Source organism: Belonocnema kinseyi, chromosome 4, assembly GCF_010883055.1.
Source record: "Belonocnema kinseyi isolate 2016_QV_RU_SX_M_011 chromosome 4, B_treatae_v1, whole genome shotgun sequence".
NCBI classification, from domain to species: Eukaryota; Metazoa; Arthropoda; class Insecta; order Hymenoptera; family Cynipidae; genus Belonocnema; species Belonocnema kinseyi.
Genome location: NC_046660.1, coordinates 85,089,937 through 85,111,843, shown reverse-complemented (window position 1 = coordinate 85,111,843; position 21,907 = coordinate 85,089,937). Strand labels below are relative to the sequence as shown.

At 29.4% G+C, this 21,907-nt stretch overlaps 4 protein-coding genes across 4 annotated transcripts in view; 1 reads left to right on the top strand and 3 right to left on the bottom strand.

Annotated features, from left to right (window-relative positions):
* LOC117171715 (glutathione S-transferase C-terminal domain-containing protein homolog) overlaps nt 1-1,989 on the bottom strand; it is a 12,328-nt gene extending 10,339 nt beyond the window's left edge. The window contains exon 1 of the mRNA XM_033359268.1: nt 651-1,989. Within this exon, the coding sequence (XP_033215159.1) occupies nt 651-1,964 (1,314 nt within the window). The 5' untranslated portion in view covers nt 1,965-1,989. The remainder of the gene's footprint in view (nt 1-650) is intronic.
* On the bottom strand, nt 1,978-8,415 carry LOC117171716 (protein JTB). Its single transcript, XM_033359269.1, has 3 exons — nt 8,209-8,415; nt 7,812-8,048; nt 1,978-2,178 (listed from the first exon to the last, which is right to left on the bottom strand). Exons 1-3 carry the CDS (start codon nt 8,262-8,264, stop codon nt 2,016-2,018), a joined length of 456 nt encoding a protein of 151 aa, XP_033215160.1. The 5' UTR covers nt 8,265-8,415; the 3' UTR covers nt 1,978-2,015.
* A 132-nt stretch (nt 8,416-8,547) lies between these two features.
* On the top strand, nt 8,548-12,939 carry LOC117171692 (protein PBDC1). Its single transcript, XM_033359222.1, has 4 exons — nt 8,548-8,914; nt 9,320-9,385; nt 12,295-12,354; nt 12,437-12,939. Exons 1-4 carry the CDS (start codon nt 8,894-8,896, stop codon nt 12,803-12,805), a joined length of 516 nt encoding a protein of 171 aa, XP_033215113.1. The 5' UTR covers nt 8,548-8,893; the 3' UTR covers nt 12,806-12,939.
* On the bottom strand, nt 12,840-20,174 carry LOC117171691 (probable ATP-dependent RNA helicase DDX56). The gene is made up of 6 exons (XM_033359221.1): nt 20,003-20,174; nt 17,167-17,610; nt 16,802-17,061; nt 16,537-16,729; nt 13,388-13,689; nt 12,840-13,307 (listed from the first exon to the last, which is right to left on the bottom strand). Exons 1-6 carry the CDS (start codon nt 20,093-20,095, stop codon nt 12,938-12,940), a joined length of 1,662 nt encoding a protein of 553 aa, XP_033215112.1. The 5' UTR covers nt 20,096-20,174; the 3' UTR covers nt 12,840-12,937.
* Between the last annotated feature and the right edge of the window lie 1,733 nt (nt 20,175-21,907).

Sequence of the window (21,907 nt, the reverse complement as noted above, 5' to 3'; positions counted from 1 at the left end):
AATATTAATATTAATAAATATTAATAATATTCTATAAAAGAAACGTTATCAAATGTTGAAATAAGTTTATCAGTAAAAAATAATGCATGATCAAGAACATATTAGTACAAATTTTAATACTATTATTAATATGTTTTAGCTGATGTGGAAAATTGATTTTGGACATAGCGTAATATGAGAGTCAAGAAATGCATTTTTTCTCAGAATAATAGTACGCCATGTCCACAAAATATTTATAAATGAACTATTTATAATGAAATTCTTAAGTAAAAAGTTGAACATAATGATAGTTTACATTATCCTGTGGTATTACATACCTGGAATTAGATGAGTTATTCGCAAATTATTAACTTGTGAGTAATATTCCTTTGGTTACTTTTAAGGTTGAATATACTTATTTTTCAAATTGAACTTAATTTATTCATATGAAATATGCACTACGAAGTTGGCATTTATTCATTTATAACAATGCAAAAAAGGACATGGCGTAATATAATTCTCACTTTTAATTAACGTTACTATTTAAATTATTAATTATAATAGCTGATGAAATAAATTTCAGGGGAACATTGATTTAACAATAAATGTTAATCCTTACCGACCCTAAAAATAATAATTCAAAAATTGTATAAAGTGGACATCAAACATACCTTGAAATAATCCAAATTACATTGATAGAACTTGATATTGTCGAGCTTCAAATTCTTCACTCTCACTTTCGCCTTATTCAACGACTCTTCCTTATTCTCCAGCAAAATCACACTGCACCGAGGTAGCAAATAAGCAATAAGAATTCCCAAATGTCCACTCCCGGAACAAAAATCAACAATAATATCTCCCTCCTTGGCAGTTTTGACAACAGGTTTAGCAAGGTTCTCCAGTTGCTCAAATTTCCTTTTCAATCTGCTAATCGGCAGCGCTCCTCCTTCTGGCGTCGCCTCAATCGGAATTGCAGACCAATCAAAGTCACTCTCCCCAGCAAAAACTTCTCCCGTCAAAGACGTTTCTAAATCCAAATTTCTGATCAGTCTCAGCGAATTGTCGACATCACCTTGCCTCGTGAATATCCTGTTTCTCGGTTTATATCTCTTCGGGTCACTCTTGTACAAACTCTCATTCTGAACGACAGGAAGGGTATAATTCCGAAAAATATTTCCCCTCTCTCGCTCCTGGGAGAGAAAATTCAAACACTCTAGAATTCTCTCGTTCCCAATCATCGTCTCGTACCATTTGGATGTCAGTGGCAACAACTTCATCAATTTATCATTCCATTTGGAATCCAAGAGTACATGAATACATGCGAATATGATGATATCTGCTAACGAAATCGTCGAACCCTCAGCGTAAGTATGTTCCGGAATTTTCCGCTCCTGTGAGACGATTCCCTTTGTCGAGAATTTCTTCGACATACTGTATTTATAAATATTGTGCAGTCTTGTTGGCTGCGACATATGGCATTCAAATCTTGCCAAGCTGAGTGGCAATTCGACTTCTTTCAGATCCTCTTCTTTGGAGAATTTCAGGGTAGATATGATGTCTACTTCGCAAAATTTGGTCCAAACGCTGACCTCTGAACAGGCGAGAAGACAAGAGTCTTTGAATCCAAGTAAAGTTTGGCAGTGAAGTGTCACGTCCTTTGCCAAGGACCTTTTTATAATTTGCCTCAAGGTTGCGCAAAGTCCAGCTATGCAACTTGATTCCGAAACTACGATGTGAGGCAATTCGCAAGAATTTGCGTAATGAGGTACAGAATCCTCTTCTAGGATCTGGTATCGAAAGCTGGAGATATCTAGGGCAAAAGCCCGTTCTTTTGGAGATTTAGTGCCCTTTACAAATCTGATACTTATGTCAGAATCGCAGTATTTTATTGTGAAAAGGGTCACTAAAGTTTCTATAGGCGCTAGGTGAGTCTCTGTGTTTGGGTAGAGTTCAAGGAACACCTCGTCCAAATCTTCGGAAGGCATTTTTAATTTTTTTGGAATGATGAACTTTAAAACATGGCGCTTTGAAATTTCTTAGGCGCTGGATCTTAATTGTCTTGCTACTTTTCGAATTATGCGCTGCCGGAGAATATTCTCTCTCCAGTAGACGCTAAGGCAGGACAAAACTGCGAAAGCGAACATCAGACTTTCAAATTTCCAGAATGTTCTTTCTTCTAGCCAAGCTACTTTGTCGCAACTGGAAAGTAATTAGGAATTATAAGCAGAGTTCTAAAAAATGGAAACCAGTTTTATAATAGAATCAATTAAAAAAATGAGAATGTAATAAGATCGGAGATTTAGAAAAGTTTTCTCGAGAGAAGGAACTTAATGAAAAAGCAGAAAAAATGACAATAAAATTACCAGAATAAAATTTCTTTCTATAAATTTCTCTTTGGAATATTAGTCCCAAGTAATTTTAGTCAAAAAATTGGAGTTTCAGAAAATCCAAATCTATAAACTGGATTTAAAAAAATTACAAAAAAATATCAAAACCTAAAAAAGTAATTTTTTGAATCGTAATTTCGGAGGGTATTTTAGTGTAAAGAATTTCGTAATTCATGTATGGTATTAAACCCCGAAAAATACATTAATTAAGAAGATTCAGGTAGTAGTCTGGCAATTCATTACAATTTTGTACAGTAAAAACATTTACCATCTATTGTTACAAAAGAAATAATTATCAACATAAATACAGTTCTAAAAATTCAAAATCATTCTCAAGCACATAATTTTCGTGAAATTAGATGGAGTTAAGAAAATGAATATGACTTTTAGTTTTTTTCAGTTTTATTCTTCGCTGAGAATTAAAGTAAATTAAAAACAAAATGTGGATATTTGGACATTTTGAAAAAATAAGTTTTTTAAGAAATCTGAAACGTTTCAAGAGAATAAAAAAATTTTCTTAAGAAAATTTCATGTATTCAAGAGAATAAACTAAACTTGTTGAGGCTCATAGGAAGATTTTTAATGATTTTTTATGGTAGAAAATTAATTTTACGAGAAAATTAAAAAATATTTCCAAAAATGTTAAGCAAATTTTTTTATTTTGCAAGAACGAAAAAATGTTTGAAAAAATGTTGGTAATTTTAAACAGCATTTAGAAGTTTACAAAAATTTTTATTTTGAAAATTAAAAAAAATGTAAATGAAACGTACATTTTTGAAGATTTTGAACAAAAACTTTAAAAGCATTTTAAGAATTTTAAAAGGATTTAAACAAATTAAAAAAATTTTGTAAGATTTATGGGAAATTTTTGATATTTTATTTTGAAATATTAATTGGAATATTAATAAACAAAAATTGGAAGTTTTCAATTTTAAAAATGATTTCCTAAAACTTCGAAAATTTTAAAGAAAAAATGTTCAATTTTCCAATATTACAAAATGTCAGAAAAAACCTGTATTCAATAGAATAAACAAATAGTCCTCAGGTTCCTAGGAGAATTTAATATGAGATTTATTTTTAAAAATTAATTTTAAGAGAAAATTGAAAAAGGTTTCAAACATTTTTAAAAACAGAATCTAGAAGATTGTACAGCACTCTTGTTTATTTTGTAGAATTGAAAAGATTAGGAAAGATTTGAATAATTTAAAAAGATATTTAGACGTTCTCAAAAAAAATTTAAAAAAATAATTTGAAAAGATTTCGAAAAAATTAAATCAATGTGTAGATTTTTGAAGATTACGAACAAAAAATTTAAAAGATTTAAAAGGATTTTGAAAGACCCCAAATCAATACAAAAATGGGAAGATTCCTTTAGAATATTTAACATATTAACTTACAGAGTATTTAAAAAGATTTCAACAATTTTCAAAAAATAATCTGGAACGTTTGAAGACAATTTTTTTTAATTTCACATAATTTTTTTTAGAATTTGAACAATAAAAAAGAAATTATAAAAACATTTTGAAGGGCTTTGATAAAAACAGTTTTAATTTGTAGTAAAAATTTTAATTATTTCATTATTTAAAAATGTTTTAAAATATTTCAACATAGTTCCGAATTTGATTAAGAAAACTACTAATCATTTTAAAAGGAATTTAGAAGTTTAGAAACCATTTAAAAAATTATTTAAAATCATACATGATTTCAAAAAACTAAAAACAAATTATAGATTTGCGAATTTTTTATTTTCAATAAAATTTTGTATTCATCTCTTATTTTTTTTTAAATTAATTCTGAAAGAAAAGTTGAAAAGATTATTTTAAAACATTTCAAAAGTTTGCTAAAATGGCTTGACTGAAAAATCTCGAAAAATAAAATTCTTGATAGAGTACGGTTCCCAAAAAATGAAACATTTCAAATACAAAATTCCAGAAATTATCAAATTGCCGACAATTTAAAATCATAAATTGGAAAATTCTTAATAAGGTTTATAACGAATTTAAAAATTCCCGATTCTATGCAATTGAAATTTTTTTAAATAATGAGGTAGAAAGGGATCAGCATAACAAGAGAGTTAGAATTAAAAGGAAAACACCAGAGAGAGATAGGGGGGGATGGGGGGATGTTTGAAAAATTGGAAGCTCTCATTAAAGGGTTTAGAGAGGAAACAAGAAAGAGATTGGATGACATAAATAGGGATATGAATAGACAGGGAAACGATGTAAGGGGGGAAGTGAAAAAGGTCAGAGAATAATGGGAAGAATGAGATAAACGTTGGAAGGAGGAGAAAGACAAGGTTTGGGGTAAGCTAGAGAGCATTGAGAATAGACAGAGAGAGGTTGACAAACAGAGATCTAGAGAAATAAATCAGTTGGAAGAACGGATATCCAGTCTAGAAATTAGGAATGAGCATATGGGGGAAAAGACAGGAAATGAGGAAATAGTTAAAGGGAATGAAAAGAACGTCCGAAGTGAGAATGAAAGATTGAAGACAAGACTCAGTGAGATCGAAAGAAGATCAGAAGGGGAAGAAAGGTCAAAGAGGAAAAATAATATAGTAGTTAAGGGATTAAAAGTGGAGAGTGAAACAGGAGAAGTGGAAATAACAAATCTTTTGCGAGATATTAGAGTGCAGGTAAGGGTAGAAGGAGTCAAGAGAATAGGAGGGACAAAGGAAGGAATGTTTCTAGTAAAAGTGGGGAGTGAGGAGGAGAAAAAGAAAATTATGGAGGGAAAAAAATTATTGAGAGGAAGAAGGGAAAGAATTGAAGAAGATCTGACATGGAGGGAGAGGAAAAGGAGATGGCAAATAGAGCAGAGGGTTAGGGTTGAGAGGAAAAGGGGCCATATGGTGTGGATAGGGAGAGACAGGTTATGGATAAATGGGGAGGAATGGTACTGGGATGAAGAATTAGAAGAATTAAGGAAAAAAGGAAAAAGTCTTGAGAAAGGTAGGGGGAAGGGAGACGAAAAAGAGTCTAGAAATAAATCAGAGGGGTTTCCAAACGGCAAAGGGAAAATAAAGTAAAGAGGAAAGAAGAGGGAAGGGAACAGAGAAACGTGAAAATAGCTTTCTGGAATTGTGTCAGGTTTAAAGAACAAGAATAAAGGATTTTGGGAGGAGTTAGAAAAGTGGCATGTGATTATGATGAATGAAACTTGGGCAGATGAGAAGGACTGGAAGGGAATAAAAAAAGCTGTTACCGAAAGGTTATGTGTGGACAATGCAAGAAGCAAGAAAAGAACACGTTAAAGGGAGAATCAGCAGTAAAAGGGAGAAAAGATGGGGACATGGAAGAAAAGAATGGAACAATGATAAGAAAAATTATATTTGGGAAAGTAGAAACAGCGGTGGTGTGTGTATACAGAAGAAGAGGGGAAGAGGAAGGGTGTTGAGTAATAAGGAGGTGGAGGGAAGAAAACAAAGGAAGAATTGGTTTTAATAGGAGGGGCTTAAATGCATGGACTGGCGAACAAGGAGGAGGGTTATGGTATGAAGAAAAGGAGGCATTTATAAGAAACTTCAAATATAGAGAGACGGACAGGGAGGAAGGAAGTTACTAGACATGATAGGAGATGATGAAGGGGAGATCACATTCATAGGAAAGGGAGCAACAGTAATAGACTACATCTTGGCTGAAGAAAGAATGCGGCATATGATAGGGAGTATGAAGGAAGGGAATGAGATTGGGTCCGAGCACTTCCCGGTCATAGTTACACTAAGAAGAGGCGTCAGTGCGCGGCAGAGGGAGAAAGGGTGCGAAAGAAACACGAAAATGGGAAACTGGGGGGGGGGGGATAAATTAAAAGAGTTTAAACAAAAGATGGAAAAGGAGAAGGTTAGGTATGAAAAAGAGGAGGGAATAGACTCGTTAATTGAAAGGTTGAAGGGGTCCATTAAAAAGGTAAAGGATGAGCTGGGTACTAATGAAGAAAGAGTAGGGGGAAAGAGAGGCTGGTGGGCCGAGGAATGCTGGAAGAGTAAAGAGAGAATAAAAGAGTGTGTATGCAAATGGAGAAGAGGGGAAATGGAGGAGTATAATAGGAGGAAAAAAGAATATGATAAGATGCTGGAAATATAAATCAGAATATAAATCAGAAGTATAAAAAGCGATCAAAGAAGGTAGGATGTGGGATGTGATAAATAGGGATAGAGGGGAAAGGAAGGACGTTAACGAAGAAATAGAAATGGAGGAATCGACGGATTATTTTAAGGGTCTATTAGAGGGAGAGCAAAATAAGATCAAAGGGGAAAAGTGTAGGATAGTCCAAGGAGAAATGGAGGAAGGGAAAGAGATAACAAGATAAAAAGTGGATGAGGCAATAAATAGGTTAAAAAGAAACAAGACAACGGGAGAAGATGGGATGGAGAACGAAGCGATGAAGTTTGGAGGAGAAGGGGTTAGGGATGGGATGTGGAAGATCTGCAACAAGGTATGGAAAGGGGAAGGTTGGCCGGAAGAGTGGTCGACGTGACTGGTGGTAACGCTTGTCAAGAAAGGGGAAGGAAAGAAGGTAGAGGAATACAGAGGGATCACTCTCATGTCAGTCGGCTATAAAATATATGCAGAAATCTTAAGAAAAAGGTTGGAGAGTCAGGTAGAACAAAAAGGAAGTATCCTACATAATCAGACGGGATTTAGAAAAGGGATGGGAACTATAATCAACATCTACGTACTTAACTATTTAGTTAACAGAAATTTGGGGAGAAAGAAAGGGAAACTAGTCGCCTTTTTCGTAGATTTCAAAGCAGCGTTTGACTCAGTGAACAGAAAAGTGCTATGGCAGGCAATGAAAGAGAGGGGGATATTCATATTTTCATATTTTCATTGGGACAGTTGAATGTGGATGAGTGTGTAAGATGGATCTTGGATGATAGTGGGCAGGGAGTGATGTGGATGAAGAAATTGGAAGAAGTAAGCGAAAGCAAGGGAGTAGGGCAGAGCCAAACGGGTGATCCTGAAAAGGGACAGTAAAAAACGAAAATCGTTTTCAATATCGTGAAAAATGCATTTTTTATGGTAAGAGGAAACGGAAGCCCTGGAAGCTCGCTCATTTTAGGAATTACTATCACTACTGTTACTATTGTTTATCCTACGTAATGCGAAAGAGTAGAATATAAGTAGTAGTTAAGTTAGACTAAGGATGGAATTGTAAATATATGTACAGGGAGCGGAGGTCCTAAAACCCGTAAAAGGGAGAGATTAAATACATACATACATATTTAACCATTTATGAATTGTTTAGATTCCAGTTTGATTTAGATTTGAGAATTTTAAATTGTCGAAAAATTTATAATTTCTGGAATTTTTTACTTGGAATGTTTCCCTTTTCGGAAACTTTAGAGCATCGAGAATTTTATTTTTGCCAATTTCAGTGTTCTCAAACTTTAAAAAAAATGAATAGTTATTCAAATTTTTAAAGTGATGTATAAAAAAGCCTCACCTTCTCGTAACAGTTTCACCACTTTTGCATCTCAAAACTTCCTTATACCTGGAATGTACACATATTCCGACACTTTTGCTGGCAATTTCCAAAGCAGTGCAAGGTTGGCATTCCGCAATGATTTCGTAATTTTCACCCGCTAGACAAGTAGAGTTATTTTCAAAAGCTTCGATAAAGGGTTTACTTGTCGAAGTGTCTGTCCAATGACTTTCAACAATCAAAACCAATATTGTTAATCTGCAAAAAATAAACGTTGCTATGTTTTTGAAATTCATTTTTATATATTTCAATAAATAAATCAAGAATAATTAATAATAAAAAGATAACTATTGGGAATAATAATTACATATTTGATCAATAATTTTCCCATGAAAATAATACACTTGATTAAACTTACCCTCCTAATAAGGTGACGAGAAGCAACATACGTTTTTTCGTACAAAATTCGATCATTTCTGTTTCTTATTCACTATGTCCTGTCCTCAGCATCAGATTTTATTTTTAAAAAATTATAGGTATTTACAATCACAACACTTCGTGATCACAGCATTCTTTGTTTTTATAAATTAAGATAATTATTTTTTAGGTTATGTGTTACTCCGTGGCACGACTACACGAACGAAATCGCATCATGTGCGCATGCGTAGCTTTATATTTATCGATTACTTGAAAAACAATCAAAAGTTAAAAAAAAATTTTTTTTTCATTCTTTAAACTGCTGTTGAATATCCAAGTATTTTTACCATTTTTACATAATTATAACATTTTGTCTTTTTATAAAGCGAAAGCGGATGAAAAGTTTAAAGGAAATTACTTTAAAAAAAATTAGAGAATATCGAAAAGTTTCGATAAGTGAATCGATTTAATAAAAGAATAAAAAGAAGGTGGTACACGTCCAGAGACATCCAGGTTATGTGCACGAGTGGAAGACTGCAAACAATTTGAGATTTTTCATTTATTCATTGATAAAACATTCAATTTCGTAATTTCTCAGAGATTTTCGAAGTATTTTTTTGCAGTGAGTACTTTTTTAAACCTGCGATATTAACAATAAACTAACAAGAAGAAAATACGGTTTCACCATGGCTCAAATCGGTAACGTGGTATGTAAATTAATAATTCTTATAATTCTTTATACAAGTTTTGTTACTATTTCGAATTTAGGAAAATATATATGTTTCTAAATTTAGGCAGATATTTAGGTTTGACAAATTTTTCAGTTATACACACTGTTTGATTTATTAAAAATTTCTAGGACGCTCCTTCAGAGGTTAAGCAAACTTTCTATTGTTCTTCATTTTTAAAAGCCGGCTTTATTTAGTTCTTATTATAATATTTGACATTAAAAATGCTCAAAAGTTGTATTTTTAGGAGGAAATATTTATTCAAATTGATCAAGTATTTTTACGAAGGCAAGGAAACGTATAAATACGATCAAATGCGTTTGTGAAATTAATTTTAATGTATGAAAGCAAATTTTCTAAAAATGTATGAATTTACAATTCTAGTCAGCTGAGCAGTTGATGGTTGGTTCGAGTATTCTGTCCAGACCTGCAGATGAATTTGGAAATGATGTGAGTAAAAAATAAAATTGTAAATCAGAAATAATTAATTGCAAACAGCAAGTATTTCTAGGTGTCTAGCAAAATTTTGTTTTTAAATCCCCGAATTTACTGGATCGATCAATTAATGTTTTCCCCGTTTTGTTTTTGTGCTATACGTTTTTTAATTTCGTTCCTTATTATTAGTTAAACAAATATTAAAAAGAAACTAGTAAATTTTACAAAATATTCTTTTATAAGGATCAGTATGATTTTATCAAGAGTTATATTTTAGATTTAGGATAAAAGTTTGGAAAAAAATACCTTGACAATAAAAGACAAAAAACCTATGAAGCTTTAAACTTTTTTCCCAAAAGAAAAACGATGCTTTTGTAAATTTTGTTCAGAATCGTCTTATCTTATTCAGAATTTCTTGGAACAGAGTTAGAAAGTGACAGTTTTTAGCGAATTTTTAAACTTATTTCCAATTTTTTAGTCAGATCGGAGCACTAATCCATTAAATTTAACAGAAATAAACGTTTAAACTATCTCTTATTATTTATGATAAAATTGTCTTAGAATAATGCTAACAAGTTACAGTTTCCTTCTAAAATTTTCTAGTTTTCATCCACTTTTCATTTAATGTGAGGTAATTAATTATAGTTAAACAACATAATTATTTCTACAATTTATATTATTATTTTAAATATTCCCTTTTAATAGTGTTAGAAAATTGCGTTTTTTTAATTTTGAACTTTTTGTCCACTTTGCACTTAGAGCGAAGTAACAATTAATGAAATTTAACCAAAATAATTGTTTAACCAATTATTATTGCTTATAATTATATTCTGTATTAATGTTAGATAGTTACGGGTTTTTTTCTGAATTTTTTGTCCATTTTTCACTCAGTGAGGTGATAATTAATATAAGCTAACAAACATAATTTAAAAAAATGTATTATTATATATAACTATCTTCTCTTAAATAATTGCTAGAAAGTTGCAGTTTTTCTGAAATTATTAACTTTGTTTTGGCTTTTTAGTTATGAACAAATAATAAATAAACATCAGAGATAATCATTTTTTAAAAATCTCTTTCTTTTTTGTGATTATTATTTTCTGAAAAAAATCAGATATTTGAAATATTCTTCAAATTTACTATATGGATCATATTAAATGCAAATTTTCCTTGAAGTAGTTACTGAGAGCTAATATATTGATTAAACCGTTATGCTTGTAAAATTTAATTGATTATTATATTACTAAGTAAAACTTGGACAAAAAGTTTAAATTTTTAGGAAAACCCGCAACCAGTCCGCACAAATAATTATTTCTATTAAATTGAATTAGTTACTTCCTCTCTCTAATTTAAAAGTTGAAAATTTCGGAGAAAACCTTGACTTTCTTATTCCATTCTAAACGAAAAATTTCTATAAACAGTAATAAATGGTTTAACAAATTTATTTCAACCTCCAATTATCAATAAAAAATTATACTTTATGTATTAGAAGCAATCTGTATTAAAAAAAAAAACAGAAATGTGCACGACCAAATTTTTCACTTACTGCGTTTTTTGCCACACTATAAAACAGGCTTATGGGGGTGATTTTTTAAAAGTATTTTTTTATTCGTATTCTATGCCTAATTATGAAGAGAAATGTTGTGTTTTAACTCAAATAACCTAATATTGGCGATTCTGAATACAAATGACAAAAGCATCTTTTGTCCTTATGGGAAATAAGTGTTAAACTTATGGGGCTTGTGGAACCTCTAAATATCATTTAAAAACGCATTAATTTTTGTGTGGATTCGAAAAAAGTTGAGGAGATATGAATGAAAACTCGAAAAAAAATTGGATCAACCTAGTGATCAAATGTCGTGATTTATCAGGACACGTTCAGGTTTTTTGTTATGAAAAGTATTTCATATAATGAAAGTATTGTAGTTACAGATTGTCCTACTTTGTAGGAAATTCATCACACTTTGGTACAAAATTCTTTTTTCATTTCGTGGAAAATTAGTTTTTTTTAACAATTCCATTTTTAGTTAAAAACTGATCCTTTTTTAGTTTCAAAATGTAAATATATGCGTTTAAACATTCTTTTTTAATTGGTTGAAAGTTAAAATTTTTAGGTTAAAATTTGTGTATTTTCTGAAAATCAATTCCTTTGGTTAAAAATTTAACTTTGTCGTTGAAATTTCTTGTTGTTTTTTTGTCAAAAATTAATTTCTTTTGCTAAAAATGTAACTATGCCATATTTTGTTGCAAATGTCTCTTTTTTTTTAGTTGCAAATTCGATTTATAAACGGTTTAACAATTTAAAATGATTCCTTTTTATTTGTTCTTATTTTAGATTATAGAATATAAGCCGAAGAAAATTGTATTTACTCTTTTTTCGCAATATTTATAAATTTTACAAATTTCTAGATAAAAATCAGTCAGTTCACAATGCTTAATAATAAAATCTTTAATTCTAAATCTTTTAACGTTTTTAGAGTCCGATTGAGACTTTATAAATGATTTTCAATTTTTAAATACTTTCAGATTAATAGTTTGTAATGTTTATGAGATAAAATTGCTTCAAAATTATATAATTTTCAATATTTAAAAATGTATTGACTCATTTTTGAATTTAGAGCATTGCAAATGATAACGTGGATTTATATAAAAAAAAAATTTAGAAGAGTTTAAAATTTTGTAGTATGGCGTAATTTCATTCAAAAAATTGAAAGTGAAGTTCTGAGAGCTTCAATAATTTATAGGCTTCAATTTTAACAGTTTGAAGTGCAAAAGATTCAAATTCAAAGCTCAGATTCATAACGATCGCAAATTTACTACAAAAAAATTTCCCAAATGACGTGTTTAGAAATAGCAAACTTATTGACAAAAATTGTCACTGGAAAAACTCGAAACCCTGTATTTACTATTATTTTGCTTTTTAGTCTTCTGTCGAGTTCATGTGGGCGACGAAAGCTTTCGAGCATGCTGAAATTTATTTCAATGTAAGTTATTCTCAATTAAGTAATTTTGAGTCAAAAATTTTATTTAAAAAAAGCTGTATATCTAATTACTCCTTTTTTTTAGATCTTATGCTCAGTAGATCCAAAACTACTAAGACTGACCCCTCACGACGATCTAATTTACAAAACCTTTCGAGAAACTTTCTCCGACCTTAAAGTCGATGTGATAAACGAGGACGAATTAAAATCTGAAGAGCAAAAAAAGATCTGGAGGCCCTTCTGCGAACAATTCAAGGGCGTTGTTGAAGACTACAGTTTTGGAACTCTTCTCAGATCAGATTGCAACCTTGATTATTCTGAAACTAACAGTATATTAGTCACTAGAATACAATTCTACGCTGTAGAACTAGCGAGAAACAGAGAAGGCCTCAACGATGGAATCCGAGAGAAGTTCAAGCCAAAAAAGATCACAATCGATGTGAACAAGTCTTGAAAAAGTCAACCAGATCCCTCGACATTGACATATATTTTTTTTACTGTAAATCACAACTCCAAATTTCGCACTCGTATGTAATATAAGACTCGTATATTTTGTACAATTATTAAAATTAACATTATATACAAACTACTTCTTCTTTTTCTTAGATAGATTGAAAGTAAGTAGTGGATTCGATGCCCTCGCTTGGTATTTCGATTTCGCTGCTGTCGCTCCAGAACTTGCGAGATTCCTGTCGAATTTCCTTTTCCGCTTTCCCATACCTACGAGTCTTTTCAGTGAATTTGGCACTAGATATTCGGGAACGTCTTTTAAATGGGGTTGCTGTCTCACTGTATGCAAAGCTTTGTCTTGACGCAAAGATTGCAAATCCCTGGGATTTTCCTCAAAGTGGCTCTTCAATTTTTCGCAATTGAGGACTTCTTGTTTGATTTCTTTGAGTCGTGCTTCTCGAACTGCTATCCTCGTTACTGCTTTCCACGCGTCTTTTGCTCGATAGCTGAAATCGAATTTATTTTACATTATTTATGCTATAGGATTCTATGAAGTACCTGACTTGAAAAAATGGTAAGAACTTACCGAAAGCCTTCAACTTCATCTAGTTTAAATTGATAAGTTTTGAAGAGAGTTTGACGGCTGTATTCCTGTTTCAGTTCATTCTCGACTTTTTCCAACAAAGGTCTTTCTCTAATAGAAACAAAACTAAGGGCAGAACCCTGATTTTTCCCTCTGGCTGTTCGGCCTGCCCTGTGAATGTAAGAATTCACATCCAGGGGGAAATCGAAGTTTATTACATTGGAGACAAATTGAAAGTCAATGCCCCGTGCTACTCCAGATTCTTTATCTTTTCTGCGCTTTGTTTTCTGTTTAACTAGGTGGGGCTGAAATAAAAACGTTTTGATATAATTAATGTTTAAATTCAAAAGGAATCCTATATATTTGTGACATCTTCTGATATCTTTCTGAAATCTTTGTGAAATATCTTCAATCTTTTGAAATCCTTGAAGTCTGCGGAAAATGTTAAAATATTCGTGTAATATTTGTGACTTTTTAGAAATCTTTCTGAAATGTTTGAAATCACTTCAATATTTAAAACTCTTTCTGAAATATTTTAAATATTTGCGAAATATTCTAGAATCTTTGGAATATTTTTGCATTCTTTTAAATCTTTCTGAAATATTTTGAAACCCTTAATACCTTTGTGTCTTTTTAAATATCATGACATCTTTCTAGTATATTTTAAATATTTGCGAAATCTCCTGGGATCTTTGACATCTTTTTGTATTCTTTGAAATCTTTTGAAGTCATTGATATCTGCAAATTTTTTAAATATTCGTGTAATTTTTGTGACTTCTTTGAAATCTTGATGAAATAACTGAAATCCACGAAATCTTATAAAAAATTCTGAAATCTTTTAAATGTTGTGAAATCTTTGCAACCTGTGAAATTTTTTGTAATTTTTTTTGGAATCTGAAATTTTTGAATACTGCAACATCTTTTGCAAAGTTCGTGAAATTATTTAAATCCGCAAAATTTTTTGAAATATTTGTGGTATCTTTGTGAAATTTTTGATATCATTAAAATCTGCGAAATGTTTTTAAATGTTTTCAAATCTTAAAGAATTCTTGAAATAGTTGTGAAATATTTTTGAGTCTGAAATCTTTGCGACAATTTTTTAAATACTTGTGAATTCTTCTAAATATTTCTGATACACTTTAAATATGCGATATTTTCTGAAATATTTGTGAATTTTTTTTATTCTTTGAAACATCGGGGAATTCTTTGAAATCTTTCTGAAATATTTGTAAAACCTCTTGAATCCTTTGAAATCTGCGAAAAATGTTAAAATATTCGAATCTTTTAAATCTTTGACAAATGTTTGAAATATTTTAGAAACATTAAAAAAACTTCGAAATATTTTTAATTCTTGCGAAAGCTTCTGAAATATTGGTTAAATCTTCAAATCTGCCAATTTTTGAACATATTTATGAAATGTTTGAAATTTTTCTTAAATATTTGAAATGTGCTAACTTTCTGAAATATTTTTTGTCATTTTTGAAATATTTGTGTAATCTTGTGTAATTTTTTAAGTATTTTGGTATCTGAAATCTTTTGGAAATCTTCTTAATTCTTTCTAAAATATTTGAAATCTGCAAAATCTTCTAAAAAAAATATTGTGAAATTTTGTGGAATCTTTGGAACTTTTGTGACTTCTTTCAAATATTTCTGAAACATTTAAAATCTGTGAAATGTTGAGAAATATTCTGAAATCTTTTAAATGTTTTGGAATCTTTGACAAATTTTTGAAATATTTTGGAAACTTCAATTTTTTTGAAATATTTTTAATCTTTGCGAAAGCTTCTGAAATATTTGTTAAATCTTAAAATCTGCAAAACTTTTTAAAACATTTGTCAAATATTTGGAATCTTGCTGTAATATTTTTAATCTGCTAAATGTTCAGAAATATTTTAAGTGATTTTGCCTCTTTAAAACCTTTGTGTAAATTTTTGAAAATCTTCTGACATATTTTTTAGGGTTTTGCCTCTTTGAAAGCTTTATGTAATATTTTGAAAATCTTCTGAATTCTCCGTGAAGTCCCTAAAATATTTGAAATCGACGAAATCTTCTAAAAAATTCTTTCAATTTTTTTGAAATCTTTGCGACTTCTTCGAAACTTTTTTGAAATATCTAAAATCTATGAAATGCTTGGAAATATTCTGAAATCTTTTGAATGTTTTGCAAATTTTTCAATCTTTGACACATTTTTGAAATATTTTGGAAACTTACATCATTTTGAAATATTCTTAATATTTGCGAAAACTTCTGAAATCGTTGTTAAATTTTGAAATCCACAATACTTGTTTGAAATATATAAATAAAAAAATCTATATCTAATACGGTTTGAAATCTTTTTGGAATATTTAAAACCTGCTAAATCTTCTGAAATATTTGTAACGGTTTTCCATCTTTAAAATCTTTATGTAATATTTTTAAATATTTTGGAATCTGAAATCTTTTGGAAATCTTCTGAATTTTGTGTGAAATCTCTCAGACCTTCTGAAAAATCCGTGAAATTTTTTGGAATCTTTGAAATCTTTCCGAAATATTTCATATCTTTGCAAAATCTTCTAAAATCTTAGTGAAATCTCTTGAATTTGTTTAAATCTGCGAAAAATGTTAAAATATTCGTGTAAGCTTTGTGACTTTTTAGAAATTTCTCTGAAATATTTGAAATCCACGAGATCTTATGAAATATTTGGAAATCTTTTAAATGATTTGGCATGTTTGAAATATTTCTAAAATCTTTTATTACATTATTTTATTACATTTCTGTAAAATCTCTTAAATCTTTGCGAAATTTTTAAAAATCTTTTGCAATCTGCGAAAATTTGTTGACTTCTTTGAAATATTTATAAAATGCTTGGAATTTTTTTTCAATATTTCCAAAAATTTCTGAAATCTCTTAATCTTTGCGAAATGTCTGCAAAGATTAAAAAATCTATATGATTATTTTGAAATATTTCTGAAATATTTGAAATTTGTTAAATGTTTCGGAATCTTTAAAATCTTTGTGAAACCTCTGAAAACTTTTTAAATCCTTGTGAAATCTTTGTGACATTTTTTAAATCTTTTGCGAATCTTAGAAATTTTTGAAATCTGGTGTACACCAAAAAGTCGAGTGGTTAACCCTTCGTTTGTTTATTTTTAATCCCCGTAGAAATGTTTACCTCTTCTAAAGCTTGTTCATCAGATGCAATGATGATATCATAAATTCCGGTATTAAACTGCATAACAGCCCTGCACCTCGAACTCGCTGGCAATTCCGAATTTAGCACACAAGTTGGAATTCCAAATTGTTCCAGAAACAATTTCAATTTGTAGCATCGGTCCACTGTGTTTACAAATATTATACACTTTCCCCTGTAATATTAATCAGTTAAATAACACAAATAAATGAAATCCTTCAAGTCCCGTTCAATGAAGATTTACTACCGTATTAAATGCAGCTTCAACAATGCGTAAAGTATCGCCGCTTTGTCGTTTTCTTCAGCGGCGAGAGTGTAATGCGACAATTGAGTCGGCGGAGCTAAAGGTGGTTCTTCCAATTTAAGAACTGCTGGATTGTGTAAAACTAATTTTTTCAAAGTCAACACATCGTTGGACAAAGTCGCGGATGCTAAAACGGATTGGCAGGCTTTTGGTAAATGTTTCAAAACCGCTTTCATTTCTTCTTCGTAACCAAAAGAAAATACCTTTAAAAATAATAAGAGGGCATTTCTTATGAAGCTGCTAATTGAAAGAAAATATGGCTAAATAATATTCACTTCAACACTTTTCTGGGTTTCATGTGAACTTACCAAATCAGCTTCATCGATAATTAAAGTCTCGAGGCTAGTTTTCAAAATGAGATTACCAGCTTTTATGTGTTGTAAAGTTCGACCAGGTGTGCCAATAACGATATCAGGACACCTAATTAAAAGGGGTTTCTGAACGTTTAAATCTTCTTGTGGACTGATGTCGACTTTCATTACTTCTCGCGAGCATTTCGTAGTCAGTGTGTCGATTACTTGAGAAATTTGCTTGCACAATTCTTTGGAGGGTGCGAGTATGAGACCCTTTACTTCCTGATGGGACTGTGTTTCTTTTCTGCTTAGAATTTTTTGAATCAGGGGAATGGCGAATGCTCCGGTTTTTCCTGAACCAGTGCGAGCTCTGATTAAGACATCCTTTCCATCCAGCAAAAGGGGAATCGTTTTCTCTTGAATGAGCGTCGGTTCTGCCCAACCCAGCTTTGCTATTGCCTGTTATTAAAGTAAACATTTTACTCTATTTTAAATTAAAAGTTTAAATAAGTCTAAAATAAAAATAAACCAAAAAAAATAGTTCAGACTTAAAGGGAAGAATTTGTTTTCGAAATAAAAAATACGAATATTGACAAAATGATTATATATATATAAAATTATATATATATATATATAAATAATCTTTTTTAACGTAAAGTTGTTCTCCTTCTACGGAAATACTTTATCACTGATTTTCAAGTTTTTCATTTCGCAGTTTAGATTAAAATAAAGAATTTAGTTTTTAAAAAAACGTAGTTTCAAGATCGTAATTTTAAAAATGCTTCATTATTTAAATGAAGTTTGGAATTGATTAATTTTTAACACTTCAACTTTGAATTTATTAATTTTTAAAGTTTCTAATTATAAAAGCATACTGTTTTCAAAGTTTTTGGAATAATTATACTTGAACGTTGCACCATACTTAAAGTTCTTCAATTTCGAACGGAAAAAGTTGTGATTTTTTAAAAAACAAAACGCATTTTATAGTAAAATAATATATCAATAATCTGTAGGTCTTCCATCTATTTAATTTAAAATTCTAGTTTTGAATGCGCGATTCGAAAAAACAGTTTAATTTTGGGGCAAGGTTTTTTATTTAAAAGATAAAATTTGAAAATACTTGGTTTGAAATTTCTCAATTTTTGGATATTTTCAATTTCAAATTTCACAATGTTGTACTTCAAAATTTAAATATTAAATATGTGAGGACAATTTCACCATTGAATCTTTCAAAATTGCAAAATTTTATATTGAAAGCCTTGATAGTGACTTTCATATTGAATAATTTTATATTTAAATATTCTAAAGCATTTAGTTTAAATTTTAAACAATTTTAAATTTCATAATTTTCGATTACAATATTCTAAATTGTTTGGTTTAAAATTTTAACGTGAAAAATTTGCTCTGGTTATTTTAATTCTTCGAAATTGTTGAATATCAATTAAAAATACTTGATAGATAATCAATTTTCACTCTAAAGGATTTGTAAATAAATAATTTTGAATTAAATTGCTCCAAAATAAATTCAAAGCAAAGAAAAATTAAGAAAATATTTTTCTCCAATTCAAGCTTTAAAATGAGAAAATTTTAGAACTGGCCATTGAAAATTAAATTAAAGTAAGCGAATAATTAAAAATGTTAAAAATCTGGAAAATTTTATGAATGAATAATAATTTTAAATAAATTGTTAAAGATAAAAATAGATAAAAATATAACTCTTTGAAATCTGTACCACAGTAATTGAGTAATTTCTTTAATTTTGTATTTAAAATTGACATGGTTAGTTGAGAAAATGATCATCAAGCATTTTTAAATGACTTAAATTACCTTAAAATAATAAAAAATGTTACAGGCTTTGAGTAGAAAAATGCCTAAAATTACAACTGCTGGTAATTAGAATTTCCCAGTTTTAAATATAAGTTCTGATTCGTTTAATTTGCAAAATTCCGTAGTTTTATAGTTCCCCACTTAAAATTACTGAAGTTTGATCTTTCTTTTTGAATAATTAAATGTGAATGGCTCATATTTGAATATTTTGCCCCTTTGAAGAGTAAAATGGCACTTAATTAATTTTTTATTATTAAAAAAATTGTCTAATCAATTTTAATCTTAAATTACTATTTCTTTTATGTAATGAAATTTCAATTTCAAATGGGAAAATTTGAATTGCATCACATTAAAAATTATTTAATTTCAAAAGGTCACAATTAAAATGTATTTAATTTAGAACACTTCATTAGAAATCATACAATTGCAATTCCTTTGAATTTTAAATGATCCAGTATTTACAATTCTAATATGAAATTATTCAATTAAAAATGATACAATTTTAACTCCGCTCTAATGAATTGGTATAATTTTTTAAATTTTAAACTGAAAATTTTCAGTTTCAAAAACTTCAAATTTCAAATTATTCAACTTCAAATGCTTTTATTTTATATTTTTTTAAATTTCAAGCGCTTTCAAGGTGCATTTACTGCTATAATAGAAGAATACAATATAATACAAATAAATCAAAATGATATTTTTAAGGCCATTTAATAAGTGTAAACGGGGCTTCAGATAGTAAACCAAGGAAATATATGTATTTTATGAAAAAAAAGTTTGATAGTGAAACGTCAATATTTTAGGTTATGAACTCGAATAGTTGCAAATCTGAAAATAGATATTACTTGTAAAATTTAAGAAAATTAGATAATAATTCTCCAGAATTTGCGGGAATGGTACTAAATAATATTTACAATGTTCTGCCAAAAATATTTAGAAAAATAGTAAAAAAAAAGTGGAAAGATGCAGGAACTAACCTCAGCATTTATTTTAACTAAGATTTAATCGATTTATAAGAACGTACTTTTAAGATTCTGTCGTCTAAACCCATTTCGTGAAAATGCTGAACTTTAACTTCATCTTCTTCATCTGATGGCACGTCTATTTGCGAACTCATTTTGCAAAATTAAATAAAACCCAAAAACTATGTGTCTGTTTACCACCACGTGTGCTGCGAGATTTGAGTTTTGATCGTTTTGATCGTTTTGATCAGCATGCGTATGCGGTTATGGTGTAAATCCAAGATGGCCGTATGCGGGATTTTCAAATAAAAAAAATAACCAAAACGATTTCTACCGTAAAAGAAGAATTTTCCATCCCAAAGGAAAACTTTAGAAGAAAATAGTTGAATTTTCGATAAAAAACATAACTTTCATAAAAAGGTTGAATTTTCAACAAAATAATTCTATTTTTAGCCAAAGAGTTGAATTTTAAAGGAATAAATATGTATATTCAACTAAATTGTTGATTTTTGAAGCAAAAAATTTTAATATGCAACAAATTAGTTAACTTTCAACCCAATAGTTTAATTTTCTACCAAATTGTTGAATTTTTAATCCTGAAACATAATTTTTCTGCAAAACAGTTGCATTTTCAACCCGAAAATATTCATTTTGAACAAAAAAGTTAAGTGACAACCAAACATTTGAAGTTTCAACTAAAATGATGAATCCTTAACCAAAAAAATAAATTGTTTACAAAGAAGTTATACTTTCAACGAAGCAGTGGATTTTTGAAAAAAAAAATCAATTCTTAACGATAATGTAATAGTTGATATTTCCACCAAAAAAGATTTGAATATGAAATCAAAACAGTTTCGTTCATCTCAAAAAGTACAGTTTTCAACAAAATAGTTGAATGCTCAATCAAAAGATATTAATTTCCAAGCAAATAGTTGCATTTTTCACCAAAAAGGATGAATTTCCAACTGGGAAGAATAAGCTTCTACTGAAATTGACGAATTTAAAAAAAAAGTACATGAATCTCCAAATAGAAAAGTTTTTTGCTTTTTCCACTCAAAATATTATTTTCAACGAAAAATAGAATAGTTGCGATTTCAGTAAAAAACAATAGTTTTCATCAAAACATAAAACCGAATTTTCAACCAAATGGTTCAAAATTCAACCAAATAAATAATTTGATTTTAATGTTTTTTTCTACATAGTCTAAAACCAATATTTTTAAAATATATTCGTTATTAATTTTTTCACAACTTATAAAATTAATGATCAATATTCAAAAAATATTTATTTTAGACCATTTAGACAAAAAAATTAATATCAAATTATTTAGTCCAAGTTATCTGGTCAAAACGATAACATTAAAAATATAAAACATTTGAAGGTTTGAAAAATTCAACCAAATAGTTAACTTTTCAATGAAAAAGACGATTTTTTACCAAAAAAGACGATTTATCAACAAAATACATGAATTTTTAACAAAATGGTTAAATTTTCAACTAATAACTAACTAACTAATAATAATAAATTATTTAAATAACTGAATAAATGTTTATAACATCGGCGTTGTTTACAAACATTTTACCATGGCACAACCATCGTTTGGTCGAATTCTTTTTCGTTTTCTTGAGCATCCAAATTTTATGGAACTTCAATAAGAATATCCATAAATTCTTGCATTAGATATGGTTAGATATGGTAACGTTTCAAATTCATTCGAATTTTTTACAGCTCTCAGGTGTGAAAAACCGAATTTTAAAGCCGCTTTCTTCAAATCTAAAATCGAATATATATCAGCAGAGCGGTCTCTTACATACTCGGTTGGAGAAAAAGAAAACTAGAAAATTTCCAATTTGGTATAAATACACTTTCTTACAATTGTGCTTCGATATGCAGTTACTGGGAAATCCGGAAACGTACTCAAAGATAAGTAATTCATAGCAATTCATTATAATTTCACGATAAAAGAA